The 23087-nt window shown below is 42.0% G+C and overlaps 1 protein-coding gene across 2 annotated transcripts in view; it reads right to left on the bottom strand.

Moving 5' to 3' along the window:
* LOC133385382 (lymphotactin-like) overlaps positions 1-23087 on the bottom strand; it is a 104718-nt gene that overhangs the window by 31284 nt on the left and 50347 nt on the right. For both annotated transcript variants that reach the window (XM_061628277.1, XM_061628278.1), the window contains one exon: positions 10970-11051. In XM_061628277.1, coding sequence (XP_061484261.1) covers positions 10970-11051 — 82 coding nt within the window. The remainder of the gene's footprint in view (positions 1-10969; positions 11052-23087) is intronic.

Here is a 23087-nt window from a genome sequence, read left to right as displayed (position 1 = left end):
TAAACAGAAGAAGAAGAAGAAGAAGAAGAAGAAGAAGAAGAAAGGAAGGAAGGAAGGAAGGAAGGAAGGAAGGAAGGAAGGAAGGAAGGAAGGAAGGAAGGAAGGAAGGCAGGAAGCAGGAAGGCAGGCAGGCATTGGCTTCTCCTTCCTTTAGATTGTACTCAACTAATATTTACTCAGAGTAGACCTGTTGCAGTTAATGGCCTTGACTAACTTGGGTGCATTAATTTCAATGAGTCTGTTCTGAGTAAGTTAGTTGAATACAACCCATAAATTCCTCTAGTGCATTCAGAAATAATCAGCCATCTTGGCACACTAAAGTACTCATTAAAGTTTTGTATATTTATGGGTAGGATGTTCAGCAAGAATTAGGATGTTCAGCAAGAATTAGGCCTGCCAACTTAATCTGCAGGTCTGACATCTTCAGGCTGCCCACCATCAACTGTGCTCATTCACTGCTACAGCAAACTGATTGCCAGGATCAGTGTGGGTGGCACAGTCCAAAGCAGCCGCTATCATACTGAAACCCCATATTGCTTGACCGCTGCTTCCTCTATGATGCAAGAGATATATCTAGGTTTGGATGCATTCTTAAATTGACATTTACATACAGAATGTAGGGTGGCCATGTGTGTCCTGCCTTACAGTCCTCTATATGACAGCATCTGTTTCAGGGGTGGGGGGGCATTTAAGCCCAAGGGCCTTCTGGGTCACCTTCAGGGGGGTACATGTCAGTGGTAGGTGGGGCCAGAGTCAAAAGTGGAAGGAACAATGGATGTCGGCTCGTTTCTACACACATTTACACAGCCCTCTCCATATTGCATTCAAGGAAGCGTTATCAGAATTCAAGGACACATTCCAACTCGAGAAGAATACAAAGTATGGGCATTGAGGGGTGTGACTTAGGAACAGGGGCCATGGCTGTGGAGGAAGTGTAGTCAGGAGAGAGTCCCAAGGGCCAAATAGAGACCCAGAAGGCCATCTTTGGCCCCTGAACTACAGGTTCCCCACTCCTGCTCTATTTGAAGGCCTGACCAATTAAAGTCTGGTTTAAAGATAAAGAACCATAAGAATGGAGAGTAGGGGTCTTGATGTTGCCCATTGGGAGTTTGCACCTGGGCAGCAGACTGAGCAAGCACACAGCTCACAGTGTTTCCTGCGATGGTGAGATGCATTGTGTGTTTCTGGCTAAATCATAGTATTTATTTCTGAAATTTCAGCTATACACATAAATCAGTGCATGCAAATGTTATGCAACTCTGTGTCCTTTGAGGCCCTCTTTTTTTCCTGATGCATTTCCTTGGGGGACAGAGTGTGAGGTGTAAGTGGCCACCCAAACTGTCCATCTGGATATGTGTTTGCTTTCCTTGTCCCTCCTTCGGTCCTAGCAAGGAATGGAGGCACACTCAAAGGGGACAAGGGTCATAAGAACATAAGAAGAGCCTGCTGGATCAGGCCAGTGGCCCATCTAGTCCAGCATCCTGTTCTCACAGTGGCCAACCAGGTGCCTGGGGGAAGCCCGCAAGCAGGACCCGAGTGCAAGAACACTCTCCACTTCTGAGGCTTCCGGCAACTGGTTTTCAGAAGCATGCTGCCTCTGACTAGGGTGGCACAGCACAGCCATCATGGCTAGTAGCCACTGATAGCCCTGTCCTCCATGAATTTGTCTAATCTTCTTTTAAAGCCATCCAAGCTGGTGGCCATTACTGTATCTTGTGGGAGCGAATTCCATAGTTTAACTATGCGCTGAGTAAAGAAGTACTTCCTTTTGTCTGTCCTGAACCTTCCAACATTCAGCTTCTTTGAATGGCCACGAGTTCTAGTATTATGAGAGAGGGAGAAGAACTTTTCTCTATCCACTTTCTCAATGCCATGCAGTGTCAGCAAAAGCAACCTGAAAAAAGAAGAAAGTTTCAGCTATTATGGACTTTTGGTTTTTAATCCAGAAAGGGATTGTTTGACTTATTGATATTTGATTATTGGGCAATTTGACTTATTAAAAATAATTGCAGTAAACTGCTTGTACATTTTTTGTTTAAATCAGAAAGTGGACTGGACACATATCCTTGCCCTCTTCCAGCATAACGGAACAATTTTCATAGAGGCATCTGCTCATCTTAATTGCATTCACCATTAAGTGATCTAATGAGAGTGGTGCAGTGAAAAACTTATTCCCATTCAGGTAAGTTTTTTTTTAATCCAATTCATTCACATAGGTGAGTTTTTAGCAGGAAAACAGACATTCTGCTACTCTTTCTGTTTTGGGTAGTAGAAAATGTTTAAGATCTTAAAAGTGTTTGGTTGGCCAGTGTTGCAAATTAGATTATAAGCTTTTACTTTTAAATACAGTGACAGAACAGATCATAGTAACCACCACAAGTTCTCCCACCCATTCCTCACCTAATCTTTTTAAACCACTCCCTCTGACCCTACAGTAAGCAAGACTCCACATTTACCCTACAGCAAATGGAGGGAGGAAAGGGCAAGAGCAGTCACAGCTATCACATCTCCTGTGCGATCAGCACATTTAAGGATAAATGCTTGTTTTCTCGGTTACAACCTGGCAGCTCTGCCAATGCTGCATCTAATGAACAGAAGAAGAGCCCTTCTGGATCAGACCAAAGGCCTATGTAGTCCAGCATTCTGTTCCTACAGTGGACAACCAGATGCCTATGGGAAGCCCGCAATGAGAGCATGAGTGCAAGAGAGCTCTCCCACTCAGGCACTCCAGCAATACTGCCTCTAATACTGAAAGAAAAATTCGCTAATAGGCAAAAAAACCCTTGCAGTTTAAGAACGTACCTATAGCCCACAGATATTTCTATCCAACTTTAAAAAGCAGGGAAATTTGGTAGCTATAGTGAATGCACCAGGGGAGCAGGAGACCTGACCTCCTGTCAGAGATATTGGACTGCCGTACAAATTTGTTAAAATGCAAACACAATTTGGGTTGGTCTTTCACAGTCCAATCCACTTCCTGTGTAGCTTGGAAGAATTTAGTAACATGTGCTTCTGAGCATATGGTGAGTGGTGGCAACACCTGCCATCTCCAAAGATGGAGAATTATATTTTTGTATGTTTGTTGGTGTTCTTCTTATTTTGCTTCTTTTCTATGTTACTAAATTTTATTTCCCTCATTATTCATCCTAGAAACCTGTGTCAAATTTATTTTTATTAATTTCAAAGCCTTTTTACTGGTCATGTCATATGATGATGAGGACAGCCTTTTGTGTTTCAAATTAGAGGTTATGTTCCATTTCTATTTTGGGTGTGAGGAATGATTTATAAACTCATCAGGTCAAGAAGACCTATCAGCAGAGCTTGGAAAAGTTACTTTTTTGAACTACAACGCCCATCAGCCCAATCCAGTGGCCATGCTGGCTGGGGCTGACGGGAGTTGTAGTTCAAAAAAGTAACTTTTCCAAGCTCTGCCTATCAGGCCTAACAATTAAAACCCCAGCTTGTGCTTCTAGTATAAATCAGAAGCCTGAAATATTAGATACAGCTTCGTGTTGCCTAAAAGTGAAAGTAATCTGAAAAAGCCCTAAGAGATGGAACAAGGAAGTTGTGGTCAGCAGAAAGATTTCACATCAGGAAAGTCAGTTTAGATGAACAAGCCGAAATCTGTCTGATACCATCGTCTGGATAGCAGCTTTGAACCAGCAGTTTCCTAATTGGCACATGGATGGGCAGGGCAATAATGTGTAAAGTGACCACCCGAAATGTGTAAGATATTGCTATATATGGTTATAAGGTTTGCTTTTTGACTATGACATATGTATGACATGTAGCCCCTTTATAAAGCTCTGCTTGGTATATTTTGGGTAGAGATGGTTTTGCTGACCACTCTCCAAATGGTCCATTGGTTTGTGTAATCTATCAATAAACTTGTCCTTTGGAGCACAATCAAATGACTGGGGAGTTTTCCTTCCACAGGTGCACTAACAGTTGAATCTAAAGCTGCAGTATGATGTAAAATCAGACTGATTACAATATGTTGCACCTTCAGCAATGACTCTAGCTGTTGGAAAAAAGAGGATGTATGTTTTCAGCCTGCTACGTTTAAACCACTTCATTTAAGGCAAGGTGGACATGGTCAATTAAAAACATAGAGCACAGCTAGCATTTTGCTAGAATATATTTCACCTCCCACTGTTTTATCTTGTGCAAACTCCTCTTGTCCACTGGAGACTATTCTGCAGAATAGTCAGTACCATTATTCCACAATTATTTTTTGGAGGTTTTTTTAGTGTAAATTTTGCAAAGTGTTGCTGTACTTCACATATTCACAGAAACAGAAACAAAAGAAAATTATTTCCTACAGGAAACTTCACTAAAATTGCAAAGTAAATCAGACATAAAGTGACCATCTGAGCTATATTAACTGTATTAATAATGTTGCTTCCTCCCTGCTAAAACAAGATCAGCACAGCACATCTCTTTTTTCTATTATTTGGGCTGTTTGCAGGTGTTGCCACCACTCACCATATGCTCAGAGGCCCATGTTATCAAATTCTGCCAAGCTACACAGGAAGTGGATTGATTGAAATCATTCTTTTTGTGTGGCAGCACCTACTCTTTGGAACTTCCTGCCTATTGATATCAGGCAGGTGCCTTTGCTGTATTTTTTTCAGTGCCTGCTTAAAACTTTTCTGTTTAGGCAAGCCTTTCAAGACACATAGATGTTGTTCTGTTTGAATCTTTTTAGTTAGTGGCTGTTTTAATTGTTTTATATATGTGTATAATTTCTTGTTTTTAACTGTTTTATTGATAATTTTAATATCAAACCACTTAGAGGTATTTCCATTCAAAAGATATATAAATTTTGTTAAATAAAAATAAATAAAATAAAATAATTTCCTGCCATTAGGCAGCTGTTAAAGTGACCAAAGCTTCTGTTAGGGAAAGAATTGTCGAATGTATCAGGTAAAAACAGTGGAGATAGGCCTGTAAGCAGTGGCAACCAGTGGGGTGGGGTGGGTGAGGTTCCATTGTTCTCCTGGCTTTCCAGCACTGTGGGTCACTGCCACTGACTGAGGGGGGGGAAGCATGGGGAGCTCAGTGTGGGGGCAGTCTTTGCTACCGCACACCACACTGCACTCCCAGCACCTCCCACTCTGAGTCAGCTGCAGCAACCCATGGTGTTGGGAAGCCAGGAGAGCAACAGAGCTCAACCCACGCCACCCCAGTGGAACATAACAGCCCTGCTGGATCAGACCAAAAGGCTCATCTAGTCTAGCATTCCACTTTCACAGTGGGAGATGTTATGTTATGTTAATGTTTATTTATACCCCGCCTTTCAGCCAAACAACCCTCAAGGCGGCTTACAGAAAAAGTAAACACAAATATAAAAATACATCAACAAGGCAATACGTCAATAAAGCAATACATTGTACAAAAAATTAAATTAAAAAAAGTTTCTAATTTCTATCTAAAATACTGAAGCTGAATAATTTGTAGTCCAGCTCTACTTTAGGCTTAGGCTGAATTCCTAAACACACTTTCTATGGAGCAAGCCCAATTAAACCCAGTGGAACTTTCTTCCAAGCAAGTATGCATAAAATTGCACTGAAAATCTCACAAAGTAATTTGTAAGGGCTAGGTGGAAATGGAAATGGACTCCCTTCAATTCGATCCCTATTTATGGCTACCCTATGAATAGGGTTTTCATGGTAAGCGGTATTCAGAGGGGGTTTACCATTGCCTCCCTCTGAGGCCAATCCTCCTCAGCTGGCTAGGGCCTGCTCAGCTTGCCACAGCTGCACAAGCCAGCCCCTTCCTTGTCTGCAACTGCCAGATGGGGGGCAACGGCTCCTTGGGACTATGCAGCTTGCCCACGACTGCACAGGTGGCAGGGCACGTAACCCCTGAGCCACTCACTGTGGGGGTGATCTTTAGCTGGCCCTTTACACCCAGGAGACATGAGTGGGGATTTGAACTCACAGACTCTGGACGCCCAGCCAGGCTCTCCTCCCCACTGTGCTAGGTAGTTTCATGTATTCTACAATTCCTTAATTTCCTTAGAAAAATGGCTGATGACCCATCACATCTCATTTTCATTTATCTGTTTTATAGAGACAAAACATATTTAAAAAGGGAAGAATCACAGAGGTTATCTTTATTTATTAAATTAAGGTACGAATGTATAGAATCAATACAGCAAGGTTTTTTTCCTAGGAAAATTGGCAAAAAACACATTCATATAATTATTGAACATCATTGGTATGAACACTTAAAATATCTCTTGCCATTTTGTTCGGTATGTTGCATCTCCAAAAACTATCATGCTGTCTGGTGAGAGCAGCAGTTTTTTGTCCCTGGGAAGCCCACAAGCAGGACATGAGTGCAACAGCACACGCCCCACTTTTGTTCCCCAGCAACTGGTTTCAGAGACAAACCGCCTGCAGTGTGGAGGTAATACAGTCATCATAGCTAGGAACCATTGATAGCCTTAGTCTCCACAAACATATATAATCCTCTTTTAAATCTGTCCGGCGCGGGGGGCATCAGTACATCAAGTGTATGGCTTGTTATATAGTGGTGAGATGTAAGAGAGAACAGAGACAGGGGCTCCTGCACCTTTAATGGTTTTGGAAAAGAGGAGATTTCAGCAAAGCTTGAGCTATACCTGCTGAAATTCCCTCTTCAACACAATTGTTAAAGGTGCAGGATCCCTGTCTTTTTATGCATTTGGTCATCCTAGTCTCAAGCCAGGTTACTTTAAGGTTCCTGAAAACTTATGGGAAGTGAGGAAAAGCATGGTCAAAAGACCACACCACACCACACCTGAATGTATTTGAAGAGTGCTGGGAAATATAAACATTGCTATGACTATATTGTTCTGATAGCTTTGGTATGGCTTGCTCACTAATAATGTATTTTAATGGGCAAGCTAGGCAGCTGATTACATCAGGTATTTGTTTGATCAGTTTATTCCTACCCGCAGAGAAGAAAGAGGTGGTGACACTAGGGGTGTGCACAGGCTGCAAGATTCGCCTTGTATATATCTGTGTTTTTTAAAATTCTCCATTCACTAATAGGGCATCAAAAATAGCTATAATATTTTCCCCTTTTGGCCAAAGTGGGTACAATTTACAGGCACAGGAATCCCTCTATAGTGGATAAAGCATGCCAAATTTTAGACAAATAGGTAGAGGGCCTTTCCTGGGAGAACCCTCCTCCATAATCCATATTAGGACAATACCTTTATTAAGCCAACTAAAACTCCAAAACTGATGTAAGTTTCATATTTTTGAGAGGGGAGTGGGGGCCTGTCTCTTGTTCTTCTGCCTGGCTTGAACCATTAAGGGGAGACAGAGTGATGCATATTCTTGCTGGTTGTTGGTGTCCTCTACTGTAGACCTTCATCAATATAGGCATTATTGCTTCTGAGACAGACCTTATAATATAAAGCTGTCTACAATGCTCCCTGTGGAGTTCTGAAGAGCTGGAAGTCCTTATCAAACTGGCCTGGAACTTCCAGCTGCTCAGGGAACTGGGCAGTGCAAAACCGTATTTATAAAAAGATGACCCTTTTTCCAAAAAGAATGAGTTTGAAGTACTGCTTCTGGAGAGAAGAGGATTCTGTTTCAGTTTTGTAAACATTCCCCAAATTGAAAATGACATCATTCTTTTCTTTTTCATAAGGGCATTAAGTGCTAGTAAGCTTCAGAATACACAAAACTCTGTCAATTCCTACTTAACTAAGTTATTCAGCCATGTCTGCATTGAAAGGGTTTGGATTCCCAGAGCTTAAATGCATTTAAGGGACATTTAAGGCACTTAACATTCAATAGTCACACTTTTAAAAACCACTATACACAGCATCAGAACAGTTAAAGTGGCAAAAAGATATGTTTCATCCATACTTTCTGAGCATGTTTATATAGGTTGAATGAGGATTCTAATCCGTGTCAGCAATTACAAATATAGAATCAAACATTGGTGCTTATTCTGGCTCAGTTAACAAGGGTGCGATATCTTGTATGCAATATTAGTTGCATTCCAAATGCTGTCAACATGCTGAGTATTTAATCAAATCAGCAGACTCTATCCCCTACAGATCTGGAACTGGTCAATTGTGTGTTGATTGAGAAGCTTGCTACTGGTTAATGCCTTTTGTTTCACATTGAATATAATGACTTTCTGGGTATTTTTAGGCCTGCTAATAAACTCTGTTTAATCAGCCAGAGAAAATATCACTAAGATAGGGTGACTGCTCAATGGTTCATTTGACTGTCAGCTGTTCTGCTGATTACATGCAAAGGATTTTTACTGCAGGTCTAGAAATAGCAGTTCAGGACAGGTGATCATCCTGTTGCAGCCATGACCTCCAATATCAGTCATCTGTAGTTTTTAATGAATGCACGACATGCATAACTGCAATTCCAGGACTAAAATTTCACATTCAGTAAACTTGTTCAGTCTGGTACTCAACTAGATCAATAGATGACATAGCAATTTCTCATGTTCACAGTTGACAACTCTCATGTGAGGTCTGGTAATAATACTGGGTGATGTATTACACAAATCAGGTATACCAAACTGATAGCTTTCACCATTTATACTGAATCTTTGAAGGATTAACAACAAAATTATATGTGTCTACTCCAAAGTAATTACCATTGAGTTCAGTGAAACTTACAAATAAGTGCATATGTGAGGGCAGCCTAAGCCTCTATGAAAGGATATAAAAGTATACCAAATCAGCAACCATGAAGCTCCTTGTCAGAAGGGAAGCCCTGTTTATTAAGAAGTGAGACCCTTCAAGTCTAATGGGGCTTAAGTGCTCCTCCAGATGACTTGCTTATTCAGTATTTATCCTGATTTGTTTGCACAATACTTATGCAATGGTTAGATTATTGAGCATAGTCTGGTCTTTATTGAGCGTTCACTGAGATGTATTTATGGGGTGGTTATAGGACAATGAGCATTCATTCTGCATTCATCCTGATTTGCTTGCAGGGTGTTTATACATCTTCCCATTAATCATTTGCTCATTCAGTGCTAGGGATGGGGGAGAAATTCAATTCAGTTTGCGTTTAAAGCCAAAACTATCAAATTTTCACTTTCCAAAACAATATGAGAACTGAAACACAGCCAAAATGTGAACTTATGAAATTTTGCAATGCAGCCCTCCAACCAAATAATGTTCACAGAAATGCATATATTCGGGGAAAGTGTGCATAAAAATGATTAGTGAAAATAGCATATAAAAATGCATTGTATTAGGAGAAACTGCTTGCAAAATGTGTACATTAGTCAAAACTGCATATAAAAATGTATTTATTAGGAGAAATTCACATGAAAATGCTAAACAATTTCCATGAAGATTTTTTTTTAAAGAGATCCGCAATTTGCTGCAGAAATATGGAGAACTGAATTTTAAAATTAAAAACATGAGCAACTGACAGTGCCAAAACGGACAGATCCTTGCATTCCTATCCAGCACTTTTCAATGCATTTCTCCATCTCTTTCCAAGCCACAAAATTCTGGTTTGTTTGTTTTTATTTTTAGATGGATTTGTTGAGCTAGGGCGACAGAGCACTTTAATCTACTCTAAAAGCATAAACCTAAAGTTCTGGTATGTCTTTGAATCCCTCCCACAAAATACTGACATTCTGGAGGCACCCTAAATAAGTGTGGATAAGATTGCTACCTAATACAGTTGCAGTTCACCTTCCTGAGTCAAAGAAACAATGTACTTTTTTTTCTTCCAGTATCAATATTTTTTGCAAAAATTAAGAATAGCAGAAATAAAAGAGAAGGGTTCTAACTAAAAGCAGAACAATAATTTAGAGTTTGGAAAAATAGGTATATGATGTGATTCAAACGTATCAGGCTAGCCATCTAATGAATGAATAAATTAATTAAATAACTCCGTTTTTGAAATGATGTGGATTTTCATTTCAGTCATTCTGCTGTAACTACGTGGGAGATTTTGACTTTCCCCTTAATTAAGAAATGTTGGAAGATTCAGGTCAGAAAAAAGAACATACTTCTTCACACAGCACATAAATAAATGATGGAATTCGCTCCCACAAGAGGCAGTTGTGGCCACCAAGTTGAATGGTTTTAAAAGAAGATTAGACAAATTCATGGAGTAGCTACTAGCCATGATGGCTAGGATCTGCCTCTACTGTTGGAGGCAAAACACCTCTGAATTCCAGTTCCTTGGAATCACAAATGGGAAGAGTGCTGTTGTGCTCAGGTCCTATATTCGGGCTTCCCGTAGGCATCTGGTTGGCTACTATGAGAACAGGATGCTAGACTAGATGGGCCATTGGCCTGATCCATCAGGCTATTCCTATGTTCGTAATGTATTCACCTCTATATATACCCTGCCCTCCTGTATGAACATTTTAATGTCTAAGGCAGCTTAAGGGATTCCTAGCAGATTTCTTCCACAATTCCAGAGTTCTTTCTGTCCTTGAGTCATGACTCTTAATTATCATTGTCTAGGATGGAAAGGAATGATGGATGTTACAATCATTATTTTGAAAACATTGTTAGACAGAAATCATCAAGTAGCTCCACCATCCTGTTTACTTTACACATGCACAAATGTTCTTGCAGGTTGTACAGTGAGTCAGCCCCAAGGTTTTGTTGGTAGATAACTGCATATATTTAGGATGATATAGGAAGTCCTTGAGAAAGCAAAAGGGAGTGTTAACAAGTAACAGAGAAGCCAGATAACAAAAGCAGATACAGGAAAGTCCAAGGACGAGTCAAAGCACGCATCTGAAGTCGATAAAATGTCAGTATCCTGCCACTTGTTGAATCAACATCAGCCTCCGTATACCTCCAACAGTGGAGGTGGAGCACAGCTATTGCGGCTAACAACTCTGGACAATAACATATTTTTTCCCAAGCCCCAAGCCCATTTTGCCACTTTCTCTGTGTATGTGCTCTAGTTGACAGCTGGTGTACCTAAGAAACTGAGCTACAAATCAGGAAATCAAGCCTCACCTCTACATAGGGATATCAGAGAAGTCCAACAAAAATGGAAACAGGAACAGAAATTGCTGATGTTCACTTGTTCATCCCGTGTCTGGAACAGAAATCAATCCAGTGAATAAGATCCATATTTCCTGATGTCACTTTTGGTCTGCAAATGATACATAATTGACTATGCCCACCACCACCACCATTTCCACTGTGTTTCCTTTGCACTGAAATGAATGGGATGGAATAATGTAATGACAATGTAAATTAAGTAATTAACATAATTAATTAATTATGTAAGTTATGCAATTTTACTACAGTGGACAGCAGGACGAAAAACGTTTTTGGCAGAAGACAGATTGGAAACAGGGCAGCATGCAACAAATACAGGCTGGAATGGAAAATAATGCCTTCTTACATCCCTATATCCACCATGAACTCGGAGGGGCTGCAATCCAGTATCCACAAGATATTTGGAAGTAAGCCCAACTGAACACAGTGGGCCATACTTCTGAAAAAAGATACATAAAACTGGAGTTGTAAATAGTCTTAAGCGAGCCACTCTCTCACCTCAGCCTTCCATCTAATACAGATCTGCCTTACACTGTTGTAAAGACAACCAACTTTGAATGTGAAGCACTTTGAACCATACACTCCATGTGCCCCTGTTACCAATGACAACTCCTATTTCCTGGTACCTGTTCCAGGTAATATAGAGATGACTGGCCCTTGTCATCTCTGTTCTAATACTCATCTCAAGTCATTTGAGTGTTCATGTTTATGTAGCCAAAACCACACCACTCATGCATGAGAGGGAAATATTAGCCAACTCAGAGAAGCCCTGAGGTTTGCAGAAGTACAATGAATTGGGGGGGAACCCTAATTCATAATCTTAAAAAAACAACCTAATGAACTCATGGAATGCTGACTGACTGTAAAGAGGGGGGGAATGGAAAACCTGGTGAAATGGAGAATAGAATACAGTAGCTGGTAAAGGAGGGTGGAGAAAGACACACAGATATAAAAAGGATAAGGAGAACCATCTTATTGTCTGGACTGAACAGTTTCTAGAGCACATAGAGCAGCTATTTTTAAATGTCGTGAAGGACAGACTTGCCCATTGAAATTCCCAGACTGATAAACTTGGGATTGAGCACCACACCACCCCCTGAGAACCCCTAAATGGAGGTGGAAACCCCCAAAATAGCCCAAATTAGGACATAGCATAGGAATCTAAGAAACATAGGTTTGCCATATACTGAGTCAGACTATTGGTCCAGCAAGCTCAGTATTGTTTACACTGACTGGCAGCAGCTCTCCAGGCTTTCAGACATTCCCAAGACATTCCCAAGACATTCTCAGGATTGAACCTGAGACTTTCTGCATACAAAGCGGATGCTCTGTCACTGAGCTGTGGCCCTTCCCTGTGGCTCTCACTGAGCATGGAATGCTGGGAGGGGCAGAAAATGGTGTGGGTGGGAAAGAAGGGAGTGGCGGGAACCGTGAACAAAAACAGTTCATGTTGCAATATCCCTATTTCTGACTTTGAGGGATGGCATGTTTGTGTGTGAATGCGTGCTAGAGTGGTTATTGTCATCATTCTTCAGGGTTCATCTCTCTCCAGAGAACATGCCAAGGGATGCCTTTGGTGCTAGTGTACATGCTACATATGAACATGAAGGCTGCATTCTTCTGCCCACTTACCTGAGGTTAAGCCCCATTGAACTCAGTAGGCCTTATTCCCCTTCCCTTGTGTCAATTTTCAGATTGCAAGCTCCTCAGTGCAGGGACCTGTCCTCTTGTACTCTGCACACTGATGGCACTATATAAATGAATAAATGAACAAACAAATAGGGTAGACTGCTGTATACACCAATCCCTCCCTGCCCACCCATCTCTGACTTAGCCTAAAAACAGAAACAATAGAAACGCTGGATAATAATGAGCCTACTACAAAAACACTTTCCTTGCAGTCACTTAGGAAAACCCCTGAGGACAGACAGTAAGCTTAACATCTCAGGCTCAAACTTATTGGGTTTTGTTAGTGGAGCCAATAATTTGTTCCAGAACACCAGATGATACTTATAAGCACTTGTGGAACAAATTTGCTTCTCTGTTATGATTTGCAGACTCTTCCAGAAGAACCCATGCAGGCCCCTCTTTTTTAACTTGGGCACTCAAGAATTACAGCCATTGCACATCAAAAATCACCATGTGGGGTCACCCTAGCTGGCTCCTCTTGGCCATTGTCTCCATATAACAAACCAACTGCATACAAAGACTTGTTAAACCTAGATGCAGAGAGTTCTTTTCTCCAATAAAAGATTCACAGTGATGTGGCGGGTGCAGATGGAAGCCAATCCATGTGAGTTGCTGCATATGAATGGCTTGCCCTCAGTTGCCATTAGGAACCAGTTAAAATAGTCCTCCATGTGATGGGCAGAGAGCTCTTAATTTGAGACTTGGACAACTTTAATATGTTATGAGACAAATCCATGGAGGATAAGGTTATCAGTGGTGAGTAGATGGATTTAGAAAGGGAGGAGGCACCAGAGATCATATCGCACCAGAGATCATATCGTAAACATACGTTGGATAATGGAATGGAGCAAGGAATTTCAGAAGAAAATCACCCTGTGCTTTATAGATGACAGCAAAGCCTTTGACTGTGTAGATCATGAAAAACTATGGAATGCTTTAAAAGAAATGGGGGTACCACAGCATCTGATTGTCCTGATGTGCAACCTATACTCTGGACAAAAGGCTACTGTAAGGAGAGAATGTGGAGAAACCAATTGGTTCCCAATAGAAAAGGGTGTGAGACAGGGGTGTATTTTATCACCCTATTTGTTTAATCTGTACGCAGAACATATCATACGGAAAGCAGGATTGGACCAAGATGAAGGAGGTGTGAATACTGGAGGGAGAAATATCAATAATTTAAGATATGCAGAAGGTATCATACTATTAGCAGAAACCAGTAATGATTTGAAACGAATGCTGATGAAAGTTCAAGAGGAAAGCACAAAAGCAGGACTACAGCTGAATGTCAAAAAGACTAAAGTAAGGACAACAGAAGATTTATGTAACTTTAAAGTTGACAATGAGGACATTGAACTTGTCAAGGACAATCAATACCTCAACACAGTCATTAACCAAAATGGAGACAATAGTCAAGAAATCAGAAGAAGGCTAGGACTGGGGAGGGCGGCTATGAGAGAACTAGAAAAGGTCCTCAAATGCAAAGATGTATCAATGAACACCAAAGTCAGGATCATTCAGACCATGGTATTTCCGATCTCTATGTATGGATGTGAAAGTTGGACAGTGAAAAAAGTGGATAAGAGAAAAATCAACTCCTTTGAAATGTGGTGTTGGAGGAGAGCTCTGCGCATAGCATGGGCTGCAAAAAAGACAAATAATTGGGTGTTAGAAGAAATTAAACCAGAACTGTCACTAGAAGCAGAATGATGAAACTGAGGTTATCATACTTTGGACACATCATGAGAAGACCTGATTCACTAGAAAAGACAATAATGCTGGGAAAAACAAAAGGGAGTAAAAAAAGAGGAAGACCAAAGAATTCCATAAAGGAAGCCACAGACCTGAACTTACAAGATCTGAATGGGGTGATTCATGACAGATGCTCTTGGAGGTCACTGATTCATAGGGTTGCCATAAGTTGTAATCGACTTGAAGGCACATAACAACAACAACATGGCTCAGAGTATGAGTTACTGGGGGATGTGAGCAGGAGAGGTCTATTGCACTTATGTCCTGCTTGTGGGCTTGCCAGAGGCATCTGGCTGGCCACTGGGGGAACAGAATGCTGAACTAGATGGGCCTTTGGTTTGATCCAGCAGGAGTCATATTATGATCTTACATGAATTTTGTCAAGTATATGACATTTGCTCTTGGCTTTAATTGGAAGCAAGTATTATGAATTCTAACCAATAGAGATGATTTGGTGGATGAAGTGGCAGTTATGGGAACTCTGGGGGAAAGTGACCACAACATACTTGAATTCTTGATTTTAACAGAAGCAAAAGCTGAGAGTAGCCATATGTGCCCCTGGACTTCAGGAAAGCTGATTTCAATAAACTTTCTTTATACCACAAAACCAGGAAACTGTGAGGTTCTCCAAACAAGCTTAGCTCCTGATTTCCCACAAGACTGACTGAACAGTATCTTTCATGAGTGGCACTGGGCTGCAAAGTTACCCTGATCACCTTGTGCAGCACTGCAATATTAATATGACTTTAAGAAATACAGTGTCAACACACACATTCTCCTAGAACCATAATGGTCAGACCACAGAATATAATACATGAGATTTATTTCATTGATTGAGTTGTGTTCAACCAATTCTTAAATTAATCAGGCTTCAGCAGCAGAAATATTTCATTTCTGTTCCCTGCTCCATACATATGAGATAGAGAGAGCTAGATTTCTGAAGAATTTTTTTTTAAAAAAACTTGGGGCATAATCCACCAGGGACTTCACTTGCTGAAATCTCACTGAAATTGAATAGGGGAAGTAAAGCCTCACTTGACCTGTCATCAAATACAGCAACAATTTTTCAATTTTATCTTTTTTTAAAATAAAATGCTTTATTTTCAGCTGAAAGAATGGTTTCTCCTTTACTGTCCTATTTGATCACTACAATTGGCTGATGAGGTCCTCTTGGTTGTACAGTGATCAATGAAGAATTGCTTTGCAGCAACCAGAAGGAAGCCCTTCTCTGTGGTGGATAACTCTGTATGGAATCACTTTCCCCTGAGCTTAAATGCCAATACTAATGGGCCTTTGGTGCTGATTAAAGACATACTTATGCTCCCAGGTTTTTGCAGGCGCTTCATTTCTATTAGGTTGGTCACTGACATTAACTATGCTGTGAGTTTTCATTATATCCCAGGCTATGGTCTGAAGGCACATAAGGCCAGCTCCCTGCTAAGCAGGGTCAGGGCTGGTCAGTGCCTGGATGGGAGACCATCTGGAAACCATATGTAAGCCGCCTTGGGTTTCTATCATGAAAAGAAAGGTGGTGTATAAATGTAATAAATAAATAAAATAAATAATAAATCTATATATTGGATATGGCAGAGGTTAGCTGTGGTACAGTAGCAGCAACAGAACTGAATGTGTGTTTACCTGTAAAGGAGTGGGCGTTTACCATTCTATAAAATCACTGAGACTTCAGACTTGGTTAAAAATAAGAAAAGCAACTTTATCTATAGAAATATATAGTTGATAGGAAAGGTAGCTAGTTCTAATGAACTATCTAGTTGGAGGTGAAAAAGACTAGGTTTGGTCATTCCCCCCATACAGGAGGGAGAGAGAGAGGCAAGATGTCTCCTCTCCCTTTGATGGTCAGAGAAGAAACAGGGAGGAGAGTTTGGAAGGAGTGGTCAGCTTCTTAAAAGGTATAAGTTTACAAGGAAGGAGGACAGGTAGTCGAGTGCAGGTCAGTGACAGCCTAGCCACCTTGGGGGACTCCCCTTTGGCATGCAGACTTCCAACACCCAAATCGTAGTTGCAGAGTGCTGTGAAAGGCAGCATAGTGACATCTTAATAAATAAAATACATTTACTGCAAGTGCTATAGCAGAAAGCAATGTACTGGTTTTGTTGGTCTATTCCAGCCTTCCCCAACCTGGTGCCCTCCAGATGTTTTGGACTACCTGGGATTGAAGTTGTAGTGCAAAGCATTTGAAGGACACCAGGTTGGGGAAGGGTGATCTGTTCTGTATTTCCTTAGAGCTAATCTTGACAAAATTTACTTTGGGTCACTCCTGGAGCTTAGCTTGGCAGCTGGTTGCAGTAATGGTAAGTGTTAGTCAAACAGGCCAGAGGCAGAAGACATGATTATGGACAGGCTGGAAGACAGATACCAGATCAAGTAGGCCAGGTAACAAGTTGCTCAGATGGATGAGTTGGCTTAGAAGCAAAAGCTTTATGGCTTATGCATCTCCATCACTTGTGAGGTCAGCTGACCATCTTCAGGCTGTGAGTTCAGCTGGCAGCACTCAGGCCAGTACTGCAACCTAGATGGCACTCTTGACTCACAGAGCCTAGGCTGAAGGAGGGAGAGACAAATCACTGGTGCATAGGAGGCAATGTGCTGAAGCTCTCTACATTTAGGGGATTGGCTGTGTGGCTGAGTGGTAGAGCAGAAGGTTCCAGGTTCAGTCTTTGGTATCTCTAGGTAGGGCTGGGAGTGACCTCTGCTGGAAACTCTGGAGAGCCACTGCCAGTCAGTGTAGACAATAATGAGCTAGATAGACCAATGGTCTGACTCAGTATAAGGCAGCTTCCTATGACATCTGTGATACATGTCACCCCAGACAAAACTGTGGATAAAGATCTGTTGATGGTTCCGCACACGCTTGCAGTGAAGCATACTGTGGCTCAAGCATGTGCTTTCCGGTTCTCTGGAATTGTATTCCTTTAGAAGGGAAGCAAGCCCCAACGCTGTTAGGTTTATGACAGCTGGCCTGCTGCACACCCAGAATTTGAGACACTCTAGACTCTATGACCATAGAGGAAGAGTGTGAAGAACACCCCCCCCCCGAAGACCAAGTCTTATTTTTCCCAAGCAGAAGCCTTATTCTTAATAGAATTGCTACATCAAGTATTTAGCTAACGCGAAGCAATGAGGGAAACAAATTTATCTGACATTTGGAGCAAGGCTGAGGAAGCTTCTTGCTGTTCAAGCAACCTGAACAGTGACCACAATGAGAAATGGAGACAAAGGATAAACGCCACATAAACAGCTTAAGCCTGCATACACACCATATATTTAAAGTGGATTATTTTCCCGGAAAGAATCCTGGAAACTGTAGTTGACCCCTCACAGAGTTACAATCGCCCATAACAAGCTACAGTTAACAGGATTCTTTGGGGGAAATAATGTGCTTTAAATTATGGTGTGTGCACAGTCAAAATATAATCTCAGGCTGGGTGGTACAAATCTACTATTGATTTATACCTGAGAGATCTTCATGTCGTAGCCATAATTATAAAATGTCCTGGCCACCGTTGTAAAGGTATTGCACTGAGGGTATTACGGAATATAAAGAATAGACATTCAGTTAAAAGGCAACAACACAGGTTTCCTGTTGGCATATAGTTTACAGGTGAACATAAACTCCTCTCAGAAATTTAAGCCTGATCTTCTCCAAGATTGATATACAAAAACAGTCCCCTGTCAAAAGTATTGACCTTGCCATTTTTTGCTCAGCACAGGGTGCTCTCAAAACAGCAGAGGGAGCTCGTGTCAACTTTCTTTTCAGATTGAAGAGCACAAAGTAATTAAGCTGGAAGACCCTGCCCCAGAGTGTTTGTGCACTTATATATCATAACATTTATAGGACACATTCCTGCTTCAAAAAAGGGGTAGGGCCTCAAGGTGGTGTACACAACAAAACAACACAAATACAATAAAAAAGAAAGCAAACATTTATAGCAGCAGTGCCATCCTAAATTGCACAAAAGCTGGAGGCAAAAATCCACAGCCAGTCAATCACATTGACGCCGAACATAATGCAGATGGGTTTTTTAACAAGATAAAAGCGTCTGTACTTTAAAAGAGCTGTTATTCAGCTTATGTGTTTTGGACATAGTTCTCAGACACTAAAGGACACCTGGACATTTATAGAAGCTTGTTAGGAAACCACTGGTTTTCCATTCATGTCTTTAAAACCCCTGTCTGGAAATATGGCAGCCGCACCTAGCAAATAAGGGTGTTATGGCTGCTGAAAGGCTAAGGTAGACATCACAGGAGCAGCCATGTTGGTTTATTCAAACATTTTCTCCATTCACATATAAAGCAAATGGCAGAGATCTAAAGTGGCATGTGGTTGAGGAGAGCTGAACTGTTTCCCCCACCCCACCCTCAAGTGAAAAGAAAGGGGGCTGCTAATTTTGTTTCAGTTTCAAGGTACAAGAATGAGAAAAATAGCTTTGGCTGGTTCATTGTTGGACTGTGTGCATTTTTCTGGGTTTTTTTAATAGAAGCATTTGGTAGGGTTTTTAATGCTCATTTTTCCTCAGATGTCAACCATCAATTGGCTTCCTACACATCTTCAAATACATTTACACATGGACTGTTCACAATACAAGTGTCTGCTGCTACATTACTGTAATAGCTGCACACCCTGTCATAGGGCATAATCCTGAGTCTTTTTATGGCAGAATTCTGTGCCTACATTTCAGGAAATTTGCAAGACATTCAGTATAAAGCCTAATGAACTGCAGTTAGGGTGTTTGTGCAAGCTAGCACCTTGTTACGTAAAATATTTATATTACAGGACTCACAAACACTGGACAGTGTGAGGAATATGTTATGGAGAGTTCAATTCAAACCCCTGAATTTGCACCCAGAATCTTGGGTATACAAGGCACCAATAGGGCCAGACTACCGGGCACAGACCAATGACCCCATGTTGCCCAGCCCCCCCCATGGGCTGAGGGGACTTGGTCCTTTGGAGAAGGGAGAAGGGAAGGAACAGGGGCAGATGCTTGCCTTAAATCAGGGGTGGCCAATGGACAGAGATGATGGGAGCTGTCATCCAACAATATCTGGAGGGCACCACTTTGGTTACCCCTGCCTTATATATATATGAGGTGGACAAGGGTTGTTTTGCTCTTTTTGTAACCTTTAAAAGAATGGACTTGCACCACACATAGTAGCATGGGACCCTCTATGCCTGCTTCCTCTGCCTGTACTTCCTAGAAGGGCTTTATAGATATGCCCCACAATATGGTGCTGTGTTTGGACATATGGCTGGCTGCTTCCCTCTTGCCGCACTTCCTGGAGTGGCTTCCCAATGATGCAACGAGGTGTTATATTGCTCTGGAGCTGCTCCAGGAAGTGTGGAAATAGGGAAGTGAAAAGCTGCACTTCCTAGAGTGGCTCTGCAGCAACCTCACACTCCAGTTTTTCTAGGAAGTGTGAATGAAATGGATGAGCATAGAGGGGCTTGCGCCACTCACAGCAATGTGAGCTCTTTCTTTTAAAGGTTAGAAAAGCGCAAAACAACTCTCAACCACCTAATATGTTTGATATAAATTGCAGCCCCCACAGAAGCAGGCAGGCAGTGGTTACAGGAATCTTCCCCTTTTTTATCCTCTCTCAGACTTTTTATAGAGATTGTTGGGTGCACTGGACTATCTCTATAAGAAACTTTTTAAAAATTAGAAAAAGAAAAGGGTCTCATCTCCCCTTGCCTGGTAAGGAGCGGGGGCCCATTCTCTGCCTGCCTTCTTACCAGGATGGTAAATGGCAAGGGGTGGATCCTTTTTTTCCCCAGTATCAGAAAGAAAAAGGGACTCTTTCTGTCCCACTTTTCTTACCAGGACAGTAAGTAGGGGTAGGGGAGACAGAAAGTGGCACAGTGCTGGTGGGAGTTGACCAGAAGGCACCTTACGGGGGTGTGTGTTGAAACTTGAGTGAAAATAACATGCAAAAATGCATTATATTGTTATGGGTTTGAGGGCTGAGATAGACGATTGCTATGAGGACCCAGCCTCTGATTTGGAACCCTGCACCTGGAGGTGGGCTCTGCAGCTGAGAAACCTGCTCCGCTGGTCAGATGAGTCTCCTTTGTTAATCTAATAGTGTGGCCAGGTGGGCTAATGGGTCTGTCTGCCATTAACTGGCAACTGAGCCAAGGAGATCCTATTGTTATTGAAACTTTTCAGGAAAGCCCCCCCCCCTTGGGGCCTAAGAGAGGCTTGTGTTTTTAACTAGCCTGAGGAGAAGCTGGGAACTGGGGAGACTTGCAGAGGGGCCTCCTCCATGCACAATGGCTTCAAGATGCCTCCTTCAAGCCTGATGGAAAAGCAAGATCTATTGGCCTGCTAATGCTTTGAACCCCTCCATGTTAAGCTCAGGCTGGAATGTGTGTAAATAAAAGGTAAAGGTGTCCCCACACTTATAGTGCGAGTTGTTTCCAACTCTTAGGGTGATGTCTTGCAACGTTTACTAGGCAGACCGTATATATGGGGTGGGATTGCCAGTTCCTTCCCCGGCCTTTCTTTACCCCCCAGCATATGCCGGGTACTCATTTTACCGACCACGGATGGATGGAAGGCTGAGTGGACCTTGACCCCTTTTACTGGAGATTCGACTTCCTCCTTCCATTGGAATCGAACTCCAGCCGTGAGCAGAGCTTCGGCTGCGTTACCGCCGCTTACCACTCTGCCCCAATTTCATAAAGACACCACAGTCTCTGGCTAGCCTTCTTTCCAAGGAAACCTAAACCTGGGTAAAGGCAGGAACCCCTGGAAATCTCACACCGCTGAGAGACTGGAGTGGTGCACAACAATATGATGAGAACTGTCTTGCAAAACTGTATGTTAGTCAAAGGTGTCTGCAAAAATGTCTATTAGGAGAAATTCGCACTAAAACACTGGAGAATTTTCATGAGGATTTTTTAAAAAAAAAAAAACAACTTGCTACAGAAACGTGGACAACTAAATTTGAGATTGGAAAAAAGAGAAACTGAGAGAATGGAAATTGACAGAACTTGCCATCTCTATTCCTTATGTACCCAGCAGGTCACTGTACTCTTCAGAGTTTTCTCCTTCCTCTCTAAAATATCTCAGGATCTCAGAGTTATCCAGAGTAACTCAGAGCAGGGCCTTCAGTGTGGCTTCCCTGTTCTGTAGAACAGAATCCCTGTTGAGATACCAAAGAAGCCCACTATTTGTACTTTTTGGAAACAACTGAATATATTTTTGTTCCAAAAAGCTGTTTAGTTTGCCTTTGGTGTTTATTCTGCATCATTTTTAAGCCTTTACCTGTCATTTCTTGCCTGCTTTTAAAACTGTTCTTCATTGTTTTTATGTAATCGCCTTGAGACTTGTGTGAAATATGATTCACAAAATCATCATCATCATCATCATGGGGATACCATGGGACACACTGTCTGCAAACCCAAGGTCTGATCTTGCAAGTGGGAGGTTGAAGAAAGGATGCTTGAGGATTTTGTTCAGTCCATAACTGAACTGATTGAACTAAAGTAAATGAAGCCCCACTTACCTGCGCAGCATGGATAAGCGGGGCATAGTTGCGAGGAGGGAGCGATGCTGCCGCGGCCATCTTCGTTAAGGGCAACGTCGTGTGTCGCAGCGTTATGTGTGCTTGATGTGCGGCAGGGAGGGGAGGGGCCATGGGCCTATTTAAGGCCAGGCCGCACCTCCTACCTCCTCTTTCAACGAGCGATGAGAGGACGATGATGGACATAGCAGAGAAAGCTGCAGGACAGTCGGTGTTGGTTGGGCCTATTAGGCCTAATTGGTTACCCCCAGAGGGGGTTTTGGGAGCCCCCACAGCTGTGGGTGGTAGCATTGTGACATGGCTGCGACTGGGGCAGGCCTTGTAAAGGGGCCTGACCAGTGGGCCTCATAGTGGGGCCTAGCAGCGGCACGTCCGGTACCCCCCCACCTAGCAGTTGTGGAGGGGTTGATTGAGACTTTTTATTGAGCAGCGCGGCGTTAGTGCTGCTGCTGGTTCAAAGAAAGACACAGGAAGTTTAAAAATAAATGAGACTATACTGGATATACAAACAAAATTAAATATAGTCATGCTAATACACTGGTTAAAGACAGACTCATGCACATAAAGGGAAATTAAAAATAAATCAGAATAAAAGGGACGAACAAAAGAAATTGTGTCTCATCCTTCTAGTTTAAGTTCCCTCTGAGCACTCTCCCCCCAACAGGTTCAGCTTAGCCCCCCCTGATGATATACACAGGTTGGTTCTTTATTATATTATTACAGGGTGGATGCATGATGTGATGGCAGAGCCCTTTTGTGAGGCTTATGACTTCTTGCTAGGCCCAGACATAGGGAAGGATTGCCCACCCCCGCAGGTTATCCAGCTTAGCCCCCCCTGATGATATAAACAGGTTGGTTCTTTATTATATTATTATAGGGTGGATGCATGATGTGATGGCAGAGCCCTTTCATGAGGCTTATGACTTCTTGCTAGGCCCGGGCATGTATGAGGTTTGAAGTACTTAATTATATGATTATTATACTACATACTAGTATATTGGTGGGGCCTAGTGAGCCTTTTTAGCCTTTGGGCCTTTCATAGTTATATGATAATAAGGGCGGAGATAACAGTTTGCTAGAA

This window comes from Rhineura floridana, chromosome 5 (genome assembly GCF_030035675.1).
Source record: "Rhineura floridana isolate rRhiFlo1 chromosome 5, rRhiFlo1.hap2, whole genome shotgun sequence".
NCBI classification, from domain to species: domain Eukaryota; kingdom Metazoa; phylum Chordata; class Lepidosauria; order Squamata; family Rhineuridae; genus Rhineura; species Rhineura floridana.
This window is presented reverse-complemented; position numbering and strand designations above follow the sequence as displayed.